At 35.9% G+C, this 12,884-nt stretch overlaps 1 protein-coding gene across 1 annotated transcript in view; it reads left to right on the top strand.

Annotated features, from left to right (window-relative positions):
• Nucleotides 1-12,884, top strand: part of LOC134824793 (tyrosine-protein phosphatase non-receptor type 4-like) — a 118,860-nt gene that overhangs the window by 101,023 nt on the left and 4,953 nt on the right. The window contains exons 3-14 of the mRNA XM_063836772.1: nt 6,733-6,840; nt 8,690-8,732; nt 8,877-8,955; nt 9,480-9,524; nt 9,662-9,788; nt 10,252-10,338; nt 10,826-10,962; nt 11,095-11,259; nt 11,381-11,692; nt 11,846-11,988; nt 12,106-12,245; nt 12,600-12,765. Of these exons, the coding sequence (XP_063692842.1) occupies nt 6,733-6,840; nt 8,690-8,732; nt 8,877-8,955; nt 9,480-9,524; nt 9,662-9,788; nt 10,252-10,338; nt 10,826-10,962; nt 11,095-11,259; nt 11,381-11,692; nt 11,846-11,988; nt 12,106-12,245; nt 12,600-12,765 (1,552 nt within the window). The remainder of the gene's footprint in view (nt 1-6,732; nt 6,841-8,689; nt 8,733-8,876; nt 8,956-9,479; nt 9,525-9,661; nt 9,789-10,251; nt 10,339-10,825; nt 10,963-11,094; nt 11,260-11,380; nt 11,693-11,845; nt 11,989-12,105; nt 12,246-12,599; nt 12,766-12,884) is intronic.

Here is a 12,884-nt window from a genome sequence, read left to right as displayed (position 1 = left end):
GTTTCGAGAAGTTTGCTACTTTTCTTTAGAGAGAGAATACGAAATTAAATCAGCTGTCCTTTATGTAATTTAGAGGGAAGTAGTGGTGGAATACTAAAGAAACAGATGTCACTTAATCTAATGATAGATTTAGAGTCCCGCCATGTTAATGCTGATCTTTGAGCCATAGCTTAGTCGCTATGATACAGATATAAGATACGTTATAATATAATAATTGTATGCAATATAATGGTGGTACATCAATAGAAGCGTCAAGCCATTAGTTGCTGTCTAAGTGTTGTTTGATTTTGGGTCCCGTCTAGTTTATAGATTTTTAACTTATTAAATACTGTTAGCTTTGGTAGATTAACTCCAGATACATATTATGATACCTTTTAACAGTAGTTACTGAAATATTAAAGTATTTTAAATGCTAGTTCTACATGTCAGTAGAAATATTTTAAATAATGTGTTATTAGATTATACTATTGTACTTCCAGCTTCGATGTGTCAATTTGTAAAGAGCAAACAGCTGATAAAAATAATAATTGTGGATATTTTAAAATTTTATCTAGAACCTTCCATCTAGAACCTACTTGAATTTTCTATGATACATAAAGAACACATTGTATTAAGATGATTAGAAAATATTCCATGTTATTAAAAGACCATAATAATATGTTCTAGAATTCTAATATAATTACAGTTTGCTACTTTTCTTAAGAGAGAAAATATGAAATTAAAACAGCTGTCCTTTATGTAATTTAGAGGGAAGTAGTGGTGGAATACTCAAGAAACTGATGTCACTTAATCTAATGATAGATTTAAAGTCCTGCCATGTTAAAGCTGAGTTAATACTGAGTGATCTTTGAGCCATAAATAAAGTCGCCAGTACAGAGGATATTGTACAGTATACAGTAAACAATATACACTTAGAACTCTTAGAATTACAGGACTTAGCACACGTGTTGTAAATGGAATGCTGGTCCCTTGATAATTTGTATCTGGTAAAATTAAATTACTCTAGCTGCTAGTGAAGTATCATAAGTCATAACATGATAAGCAAAAAAAGCACATAAAAATTTGGATCACTTTATTTTGTCTTAGAAGCAGCAGTACCGCTTGTCCCGTCGTTTGTAGAGTACATTGCAATAATGGCATTACATATCAGTCATCTACACGCTCTTATCAACTCACTACGTTATAGAATAACGCTATGATGATAAATGTAGGTACAATGTACATCAGTAGAAGCAGCAAGCTATTAGTTGCTGTCTAAGTGGTGTTTGATGTTGCATCCCCTCTATTACATCTTACCTCTGTCGGCTCTATATTGTCTGCAGGATATATCCTTGTGAAGAATTAAGATTAGCATGATGATGATGAGAGTTGGCTTACTGGACCTGGTGTACAGTATTGTGTTTCCCTTGGTGTCCAAATGCAACATATACTTCACACACAAGTAGAGTTGTAATGTCGACCTAATCCCCTAATTACAAGATATTCTTCATCTGTTGCAGTGTTGCAATACGCCACTATTTTATCGGGCTAAAATTATTAATTTTATTGATCGTTCTCTAAGTGATCTGGTAACGCTCCAAGAAAACAGGTATCCTAGTATCTTAGTACCTAAACAGGTATCCTAGTATTTTAGTACCTAAACAGGTATCCTAGTATTTTAGTACCTAAACAGGTATCCTAGTATCTTAGTACCTAAACAGGTATCCTAGTATCTTAGTACCTGAACAGGTATCCTAGTATCTTAGTACCTGAACAGGTATCCTAGTATCTTAGGACCTGAACAAGTATCCTAGTATTTTAGTACCTGAACAGGTATCCTAGTATTTTAGTACCTGAACAGGTATCCTAGTATCTTAGTACCTAAACAGGTATCCTAGTATCTTAGTACCTAAACAGGTATCCTAGTATCTTGGTACCTGAACAGCTATCCTAGTATCTTAGTACCTGAACAGGTATCCTAGTATCTTAGTACCTGAACAGGTATCCTAGTATCTTAGTACCTGAACAGGTATCCTAGTATTTTAGTACCTGAACAGGTATCCTAGTATCTTAGTACCTGAACAGGTATCCTAGTATCTTAGGACCTGAACAAGTATCCTAGTATCTTAGTACCTGAACAGGTATCCTAGTATCTTAGAACCTAAACAGGTATCCTAGTATCTTAGTACCTGAACAGGTATCCTAGTATCTTGGTACCTAAACAGGTATCCTAGTATCTTAGTACCTGAACAGGTATCCTAGTATCTTAGTACCTGAACAGGTATCCTAGTATCTTAGTACCTGAACAAGTCTTACTTTAACACTAGTTTACAAACACACTGCACAACCCGTAACTAGTAACAGGTGGTTTAGACACAGTATAATTCAGACTTCAGAGACTTGTGATTGTTGTGTGCAACATGCAGAGACTGTGAGAGGAACAAATTAGTTGGGGGCGACTAACACTCTGTGTAATATATCGGTATGAACTATGATAGCAATATGGCAAGTAACCCGCCGTTATTATTTCTATTATTATTTGCGTCTTTGTGTGTGTATGTGTGTGTGTGTGTGTGTGTGTGTGTGTGTGTGTGCGTGCGTGCGTGCGTGCGTGCGTGCGTGCGTGCGTGCGTGCGTGCGTGCGTGCGTGCGTGCGTGTGTGTGTGTGTGTGTGTGTGTGTGTGTGTGTGTGTGTGTGTGTGTGTGTGTACTCAGTGTAGGATATAATATATGAGTATAAATTGGCGGGTATTCTGTGCTTGCCATTGGTTGTAGGAGAAACTCCGGCAGTTTCCTGGAAACTAACGTCTCACGCCGCCGGTAGAGACAAGTGTAATGACATGTGCGGGTTATTGCCACCCCACTTACAGCTGCACAATTATTACTCTCCTGCTTCTTATATAATAGTTATAGCAGCTACCAGTACTGTACTACGTTTGTATGGAATACAATGATATTTGGCTGATTGAGAGAAATTTGGAGGTAGTTATAGTAGTATTATATAGTTTATGATATACTTATATACTATATGGACACGTTCATTTGAGTTTGAGGATATTGGTAAACAAAAATAATAGCGTTTTCGACGATAGTGGCTTAATTTTGACATCTATTAACCTAGCACGTTCAGAAGTTCTGAACATTAGCCACGTAACCCATACTCCCATATGCACCGCTCAGAAAGAAAATCTATTGTTGTTAGGCACTATAATGTTTCAAATGTCACATTTTGTGTGACTTAGTTAACTGCAGTTGTCTAATTATCATTCCTTGGTCTGAAATATAGTAAATTAGGTCAATCTTACAATTATGATACAACATTGGTTAATGGGCACGGATCGAACGGTTACAAGGCAATATTTGGGTAACTTTGTCACACTAATGATACCATACCTCTATTCTACTGTGAGGTGTCCTAAAAACCCTTTCAACTCATTATTTGATGGTTGCTCTACCAATCATAGCCCTAAAATATATTGTTTTGAATAGTTAGCTAATACAGGCACTTGGTTATTGGGAAATGAGGTTAATTCTGTCACAATATATGACATTTTAAATTTTGGGCGAATTATTTATATTTGATTTTGGTTTGAAAGGCGGGAAAACTTTATATGATGACAATGTAGTTGATGCAAGTTAAGATCAGTTGATGTTTACATTGTCACAAAAAATTATGCGAAATAGTAAATAGGTTAAAAACAATGATTATAGAATGAAATAGTCTCTTATAATAACTGATGTGACAAAGTGAACATGTCTTGCCCCTATTTTGAAGATCTATATTCTATACTTCTATTAGAATTCAACATTCTTAAGTTTAACAATTTTAGGTTAAATTTGTCAAAGTCACTAAAAATGTGACAAAATTACCTTTCCCTGCCCCAACAATATCAAGATAGTGTGTTAAAATTGGCATAGGATGCTTTATTGCCTATATAAATAAATTCAAACTACAAAATATATGTTAATGTGATGACGATTACCTAACTCTTATAATATCTGATGTGACAAAGTAAACATGTCTTGCCCCTATTTTGAAGATCTATAACACTATTAGAATTCAACATTCTTTCAGAAAGGATTGGAAGAATATTGTCCAGAACATCAGAGCTCAATTTTAACAATTTTAGATTAATTTGTCAATGACACTGAAAATGTGACAAAATTAACTTTCCCTGCCCCAACAATATCAAGATAGTGCACGTTAAAATTGGCATAGGATGCTTTATTACAGGTTTATTAATCGATCCAAACTACGAAAAATATCTTTTAATCTGATGACGATTACCTAACTCTTATAATAACTGATGCGATGTGACAAAGTAAACATGTCTTGCCCCTATTTTGAAGAACTATACCTCTATTAGAATACTATGTAACTTAATCATCAACAAATTTTCGATAAACTAGTTATTTTGCCAGCAAGGAGCTAACAGAGTTATAATAATTTTTTTGTGACGAAATTACCCTATTTTGACCATGTTGTGGTAGTTTAATTGTGACACTGTTAACATATTACCACCTGATAATGATTCATGTGACTGGTGCATGATACTAGCAGTGTTGTTTGATCCATAGTACGTTATATAAGGGGGTTTAAGCTGGTATATCATTATTTGTTTAATTTCACACATGTTCAGATATCATCAAGATTATGTGACAAAGTAAACTTGTTTGTGCCTTCTGTGTTTTAATTCCTTACGACTATATGATATAATAACAATTCCTAGCACTTCCAGGCCATCAAATAAACCTACACTACTCAGCATTGCTTATCAGGGTGCCCTAAACATTCTTCACATGTTTTCTTAAATGTGTGACAGAGTAAACCTGAGTGCACCATCTAACGAAAAAAGTCGTCAAATATGTACGTAATGGTCATATGTACCCATCCAATCAACTGGACACTCAAAAATTTGGTCAAAAACGGCAGCAAGGGGTCCATATTTACTCCGTCACATCTTTATAGTGTGACAATGTAACCATTTCCGTGCCGGCCGTATTTAAGCGATATCTTATCACCTGATTAAGATATCGTTATGTGACAAAGTTAGCCTAGAGGATGAGACGATTATCCTAACCATCAAGGGTTTATGTAATTTCATAGTGTGACAAAGTCAATTACACTGTGCCTTTTAATAGGGTCACTTATATTTACCAATATCCTCAAACTCAAATGAACGTGTCCATATACTACTAGTAGTATATAATATATTGTGGTTATTAATTACTGGTAACATCATCTATAAACTGTTCTTTAATTAGCAATTATTGTGTTCGATGTGAGGTTACTGCTGAGTATTTACTAAATGTTGGAATCTAACAAAACTATAAGATGAGATTGTTGTTATTCATCATACTGTACAGTATTACAGATAAGATGAGATTGTTGTTAATACTGTACAGTATTAGAACAATCAGGAGGAACAATAAAGGGTGATTAACATTCCGTTTAGTGTGTGTGTGTGTGTAACTAGTAGTGTAACTATGGCAACTAGTTTGTAGCAGTTACACAGAACAAATGAACGAGAACTACACTCATTATAATGTCTGAATTCCTTGAGGAGTATGAGATGATGAGTTCTTTAAGAGTTACACTGTACACTGTACACATTATGTAGATTACTACACACATTACTATTACTACTACACATTATGTAGATTAAAACCAAACAAAAATACACAAATTCACATCATATAGGAAATATTTGCCTATTTCCACGTTTCATATAGTACAACATAAAATATTCCATTTTTATGTACTCGGGTGTAACCAGCATGGTTTCAAATTCACAATATGAAATTACCACTAATTTTCTGCGGATTTTATGGTTTGCAACAAATGGTCTCTTTATCGTCATTTATCTTTGTACGCCATAAATGAGTTTTCATGACTGGCCGTATGCTATTCCTTTTTCTAGATCAAATTTCCGCGAATATGATTCCAATTGTATGCAACTTAACTGTGTAACATATTATGTGGGTACGAATTTATCGTTATTAGATTCATAATCCAAATTATCCGAGTAAACTAACGCAAAATGTCTCAACAAAATGTCATGAACGGCGGGAATTACCGGCTTATTATTTAATTACATTCCAGCTACAGGAACATTTTGTTGCTTAGCGAGTACTATCTGCTGGTAAATTTTAAAACGATTCCTGATTCCTAATGAGTGAGCTCACATGGATTATCTAATTACCGCTAGGCGGGGTGATTGTGCTATTAATAGAATATGACGTGGTATTTACCTAACCCGCACAGCATGATATTCTACCTCCCACATTTCTTACATATAATGTAATATACTGTATACTACTAATATCATTATTTTGCACACAACCTTTTTGTGGAGTCTGCTTTGAAATATAGATGAAGAGAACTGCTTTGGAGTGAATTTTCTTAAACTTATCAAAATGTTTTATGCGAAGACCAATAAAAAGTCTAGACATGCACCTTTTCAGAGGTTCGATAAATGTTTTTCTAAAGAATTTGGAAAAGAAAACCACTGAAAACAATTCACTGGGTTATAATGTTCATGTTACAACACACACTTTAAATACATTCCAATACCCTAATAGACACAAATAACTGATATAACTCAGTGATCAGTGGAAGTATGGTATTCCAACCACTCCTAAAATATCTAATTCTAATATTTACCACCAGGAATGTAAGCAATGTCTATTGTCTGTAAACATATATCAAATATTTGAGAGGAGTAGTAGGAATGTAACTGATGTGTGTTTCAGAGGCAGAGTAAGGGTGTTGTGCTGCTTGAGGAGACGTTCAAAAGGCTGGACCTTGTGGAGAAGGACTACTTTGGTCTACTCTATACTGACAACGAAACTGGACTTACAGTAAGTACTGAATAATGATCGGATTTTCAGCATCCCTTTTTTATATTCACGTCCCTTTGATTTTTGTCAGTCAGCTCACGGCTGAACGGCAAACGCTGTGTTGATGCAGATGGGTGGGGTGACCATAATTTGTTTACCGTGCGGAATTTCTGCAAAATGTTGCCCTGATGGTTATAATTCTGATAAACGTTACACAGTTAGTCACTGGGTACTGGGTAGTTGGTAGAAAAGGGAGGGGATGTACTTGAGGATAATTATAGGCTGATATGTACGACTGAGGTGATGAATATTCAAGAAAATTGGCGATAATTTTCTTAAAATTAGAATTGAATAGGGAAGGATCATCGGCTTATGAGAGATATTTGTGATGAATACTATTACTACCAGTGATTTGTTTACTATCATGCACATTTGGTGTAGCATAGGTCGATATTTTGAAATGTTTGACGTCACAGATATTGCAAATTTTGCGTCACAATTGTTGCGCCACAAATACTGGTAATTCATTGGGTATTTTTAAACGTTGGCGTAATTAGCTTAATAGAGATTTAACTGCGAAGATAAGAAACTTGTTTAAATGTCAAATTGTAGCATTGCAAATGTAATTATTTGAACAACCGATTTAACGGTGGTTCTTTAGGTTTGTTATCGAGTAAAATATCTATTTTACACGAGACTAAGGGCTCAAGGTAAACATTTTGGAAAAATCTCCGCCTTTTCACTTTTAAGTTTTAACACACAAGCTGCAGCGAACATAACATACATGATTGTTTTGGAAATATTACGACTTTTATTACATATTACATCCTCATATTATAATTATAATGTGTGACAGAGACATGACAACTTGACACTATTATTATTAAACAGGATCATACACGTTACAATGATTAAAATATTAATACATAAGGCTTTAATGCTGCAACCTGTGCCTACGCCATATATACGTAGAAATATATTATGTACATACAAATGATCCCAACATTTATTACGTAGAAACATTCCTTATCTCCTTTCATTCATTGAAATTTTAAATACTAAAATTTCTAAATTCAAGAGTAAATTGAATTGCTCCTGCGCCTAGTAAACATACTATTCGATTCAATAGAAAGGAATATAAGGCCAGTTGACCAGGCGTATTATTTTGGCCCAACATCTTTCATCTTTGGTATGCAATAGACTAATAGACAGTTTGACAAATAGCTGGTTTAGTCTTGCACACGAACATTTTCAACTTATATATATTTCCTCAGCCCCGCCCCAAACCTTCACCAACTACACACATTACGGAGAGTGTATTTTAGTCACGTTTACATGATAAATAAGCACATTGTCACGTTTACATGATAAATAAGCACATTGTCCCGTTTACATGATAAATAAGCACATTGTCACGTTTACATGATAAATAAGCACATTGTCACGTTTACATGATAAATAAGCACATTGTCACGTTTACATGATAAATAAGCACATTGTCACGTTTACATGATAAATAAGCACAATGTCACGGTTATCTATTAGTTTGTTTATTCAAGCATTCCTCCCTCACATTACATCAATACCACACAGCCTGCACATACAAAGTCTTACATCATGATATATTGTGGGAGGATAATGTTGATTGATGAATGTTACATTGAATATAATGATACCAATGATAAATATTTATCGGATAAATGCCAATGATCTCGCGCGTAGTTATACTCAAAGAGGTAGCTTATATTTCAACAAAACATTCATCGCCGCCCCTCTTTGAGTAATATTATCAACTCACTCCACTCTTAGCACCAATTATAAGTGTCAACATATTCAGTGACATTGTGGCCAACATGTTGAAATATTTCAGTGTTGGTTAGAGTCGCACAAAAAGATACGGAAACAGAACAGAGGTATGATTGGAATTTGGCAGAATTCCTAACATTCTGAACTCTCGCTAAATTATGTACATTGTCTGTCCTCTAATTTGTATGATACTGAGAAATTATTTACGGCGCAGTGTCCGGATGTACAATAATAGCATTCTGAAATTACAGGTGAACACATACTCAAGTTCAAGTTTTGTGTAAAGTTTTACGTCGCGGAACCCGGAAAACTGTCAGAGGAGTACACAAGGTAGGAATGTAGGAATGTATTAATTAAATGTATTAATTAAAATGTATGATAATTGTTTTGTGTTAGTGAGGAGAGGTAAATTTACCGCTTAGGTAAATTTGGTATCTTTGCGGTAACCGAACCTGGACATCCTTTTAAAAACATGTATTTCTAGCTGCGATTTAGCAAGTTCACGGTCGTCTCTGACTAATGGTAATCTATGAAATGTGTATCAAATGTGGACTGAGGTGGCCGAAAGAAATGATTTTATTTTGATTGCTTGTTTAAATGTAGCGCATAGAAGGGCCACTATTATTGGGACGAGGAATGGCTCTAATGATTTACTTTTTGGACACGCGAAGCTTTTGGTGTTAATGAAAGTTTTCATCTTCATCGAACTATCGCCGCCAAATCGCGCCGCGCACCTCGAATATCCAGTATTTTCTCGTATTGAAGTCGAATCGTGACAGTAACATGTGCTGTTTTAACAATTAATAAATGTGCTATATTTAGCATTATGAAATAAATACCCCGAAACCCTTCAGGTACCTGTTTTATTTACAATCGAGACAAGATCTGCTTTCCGGAAAGTGAGTTTGATACTAACAATACTCTTTGTAAATATATTATTTTAATGTGTAATATGTATAATGCTGAGACGAACGAATATCTACGTTTTTAGTACGTCGTCCAGCTAGGGTAAATCTTAACAAGCAAACCACCTCAGATTAAGTTGCAACATTGTAACAGCCACCCAGCTGGCCTCGTTTGTGGTACACGCCGAGCTAGGAGACTACGACCCTGCTAATCATACTCCTGGCTACGTTTCAGAGCTCAGACTTCTGCCCAGTCAGGTTAATATCAAGTTATATTATCAGAAGTGGTGTGACGTCATGACACGTGGTGTGACGTCATGACATGTAGTGTGACGTCATGACACGCGGTGTTACGTTTCAGAGCTCAGACTTCTGCCCGGTCAGGTTAATATCAAGTTATATTATCAGAAGTGGTGTGACGTAATGACACGTGGTGTGACGTCATGACACGTGGTGTGACGTCATGACATGTAGTGTGACGTCATGACATGTAATGTGACGTCATGACATGCGGTGTTACGTTTCAGAGCTCAGACTTCTGCCCAGTCAGGTTAATATCAAGTTATGTTATCAGAAGAGAGGCGATCAGGGAAATTATCTCAACTTCGTTATCTGAGATTTCTGATTGAAGTGGGCTTCACCATGTTGTCCCCACGGAGATGAAAATTTAAAGTGTTCTATTTATAAGTAATCCTGGGTTTCTAACTTGATGTATCTACAGTCGTCCCATGAAGACGAAGAGATTGCAGCACAACATAGAAAATGTGTGGGGATGAAGTGCGAGGATGCAGAATACAAGTTCCTGGAGGTAAAATTGATTCTTATTTCTATTAGGCTGCTTATTTCTGTTAGGCTGCTACGTTCGCTCTGCGAACCATTTCGCTCAGTTTAATTTACTTTCATTTTCCTTTACAATTATCTGAATTCTAAAAAGTACAGGATGGTCTGTTTATAGATAACGTTTGTATACAATATTTGATAAAACACAGGATATCCATCAAAACCTGCCCCGTCGAAATGTCATCGCAATAAATTGAAACCAATAATACAAATAGTTCTCACTTTTCTGGCACCCATCCAAGTTATGTAGTATTGCCAATTAAAATATGGTTTCTTACCTTCAGTTCTCATCACTTATAAGTGTGGACTGGAAATGACAAATTATATTGGTTTCAGCTGCATTTTGACAGCATATCCATGGCTCCCATCTAGTGACATGACTTTAAACTGTAAGGGTTTGCACTTGGTACCTCAACGTGACCGTTTATTAAACTTCTGACATATCTTCTCATCAGATAGCCAAACGGTTGCCAACATTCGGAGTTGACTTCCACCCAGCAATCGATCACGAGAATATCCAGCTTCAACTGGGAGTTATGGCAAGCGGTATTGTTGTTTACTTGAAGGAGAACAAGATTAACTCTTTCTCGTGGTAAGTTCAAATATGGAAAGTTTTGTGTAAATGTACAGCCTTTTTAATGGCACTTCTGAATTGACGATTCTCTAGGTTGACAAACTGTCAAAATTTGAGCGTAATATAGATGTCTTATTAATCGAATTCCAGGGCGAAGATAATCAAGATCTCGTTCAAGAAGAAGAAGTTCTACATTCACATACGAGCAGATAACGATGACAAATATCAATCTCAGATCATTGGCTTCAAGATCGTACCGTACAGAGCATGCAAAAATGTGTGGAAAAGATGTGTCGAGTATCATACTTTCTTCAGGTATTGAATCAACTCTATAAGTCTAACATTATCCGATCATTTTCAATTATTAAAAATTTGAGCATTCCTTTGACTTCTATTTAACCTGTATTTGAAATGTTCAACTTGGTAAATATTTCAGACTAAACACACCACGTGACATCCCCTCACGAGGAGTGTTGAGGCTGGGCAGTAAACACCACTACAAGGGCAGAACCCAGAAACAAGCTATCGAGGACTACAACAACTTGGTCCGAACAAACAGCAACTTCGAGCGAACACCTAGCAAGAGGGTTTCCAGAAGGAAAATAGCTTCTCCTAACACAAACAACAATCATAATGCCAGCAAAAATAATCATAATGAGAGAAGTTTCTATCTGAATGATAATGATAACAGTAATAGCACTCCCGTCAAAAAGGAGTTCGAAAATGAAAACCTCGACTTCGCATCACCGTAAGATATATTTACTGTTTTTTAGTAGTTATTAGTTTAAATGAACAAGGGATCAAAACTAGCTTATACGTGTTTTTGAACATTTTATTTTTGTACAGTATAATTTAAAATTATGTTTCCCAAAACATCCTTGACAGCCCTGATCCACTTCAGAACATCTCCAAACCACGCCAGCACCCCCTCGGACGTATCAGGGGACGAGGCAGTGACTCCTAATGCTCGGTTCGACTACGACACCAAGACAGGTCAGATAGAAATCAACCTGGATAGCACCCTCAACACTAGCACTCCATCAGGTAAGCCTGAAGTATTGTCTATTGTAAAAGTATTACAATTTATTCATGTTTTTCCCTAATTTGATCATTACATCCCCCTCTTATTTTGTAAGTCACTCATTCTACCTCTTTTTCCAGTGAACGGAGCGAAAGATCAAGAAGACTGTGTTGATATAACGATCATGCCTGATGCATCAGGGAAGTTCGGGTTTAATGTACGAGGAGGATACGATCAGGAAATGCCTGTTATAGTCAGCAAAGTGGCCAGAGGATCTCCGGTGAGAAAACAGTGTATCTAGTATAGTGTATAGTGTATAGCATTGTATCTAGTATAGTGTATAGTATTGTATTTAGTATCCTTCTGAGTTCTGTGTTCTTTGGAATATAGTTAAAAAACTGGGGGGGGGGGGGGCAATCATATTAAAGTATATTAAAGTATATCCCCGGGTCAAAATCGGAAAAAATCCTACATTTTAATATACTTTAATATACCTACAATTAGAAGATTTATATTCTTCGTTAAGATTTACATGATGAACTATATTTTTTACTCAGATTCGCAAGATTAGCCTGTTTTAGGACTAGTATATATCTGCTATCACTTTGTTGTTAAGTATTATCTGTTGGTTTAGGCGGCAGCAGCACTCCCCTGTCTGGAGGAAGGGGACCAGGTGGTCAGTATTAACAACACTGAGGTAGAACCTCTGGATCACAAGCAGATTGTCGGCATGATCCAATCCTCCTCAACTCAGTACGGACAACTTAACCTGGTGGTCAGGAAGCCTCCTGGTGGATCAGGTATGGATATTATTTATATATTATTACGTATCATTACAGTATGTATTACAGTACATTTGGTGTTAGTGGCGTAGTGGTATGGAGATTTTAATCTTTTGGGTCACAAAGTTTTACCTTTT

This window comes from Bolinopsis microptera, chromosome 1 (genome assembly GCF_026151205.1).
Source record: "Bolinopsis microptera isolate Bmic1 chromosome 1, MBARI_Bmic_1.0, whole genome shotgun sequence".
Lineage (NCBI taxonomy): Eukaryota > Metazoa > Ctenophora > Tentaculata > Lobata > Bolinopsidae > Bolinopsis > Bolinopsis microptera.
The sequence above is the reverse complement of the archived record's forward strand: the minus strand, read 5'-3'. Positions and strand labels throughout refer to the sequence as shown.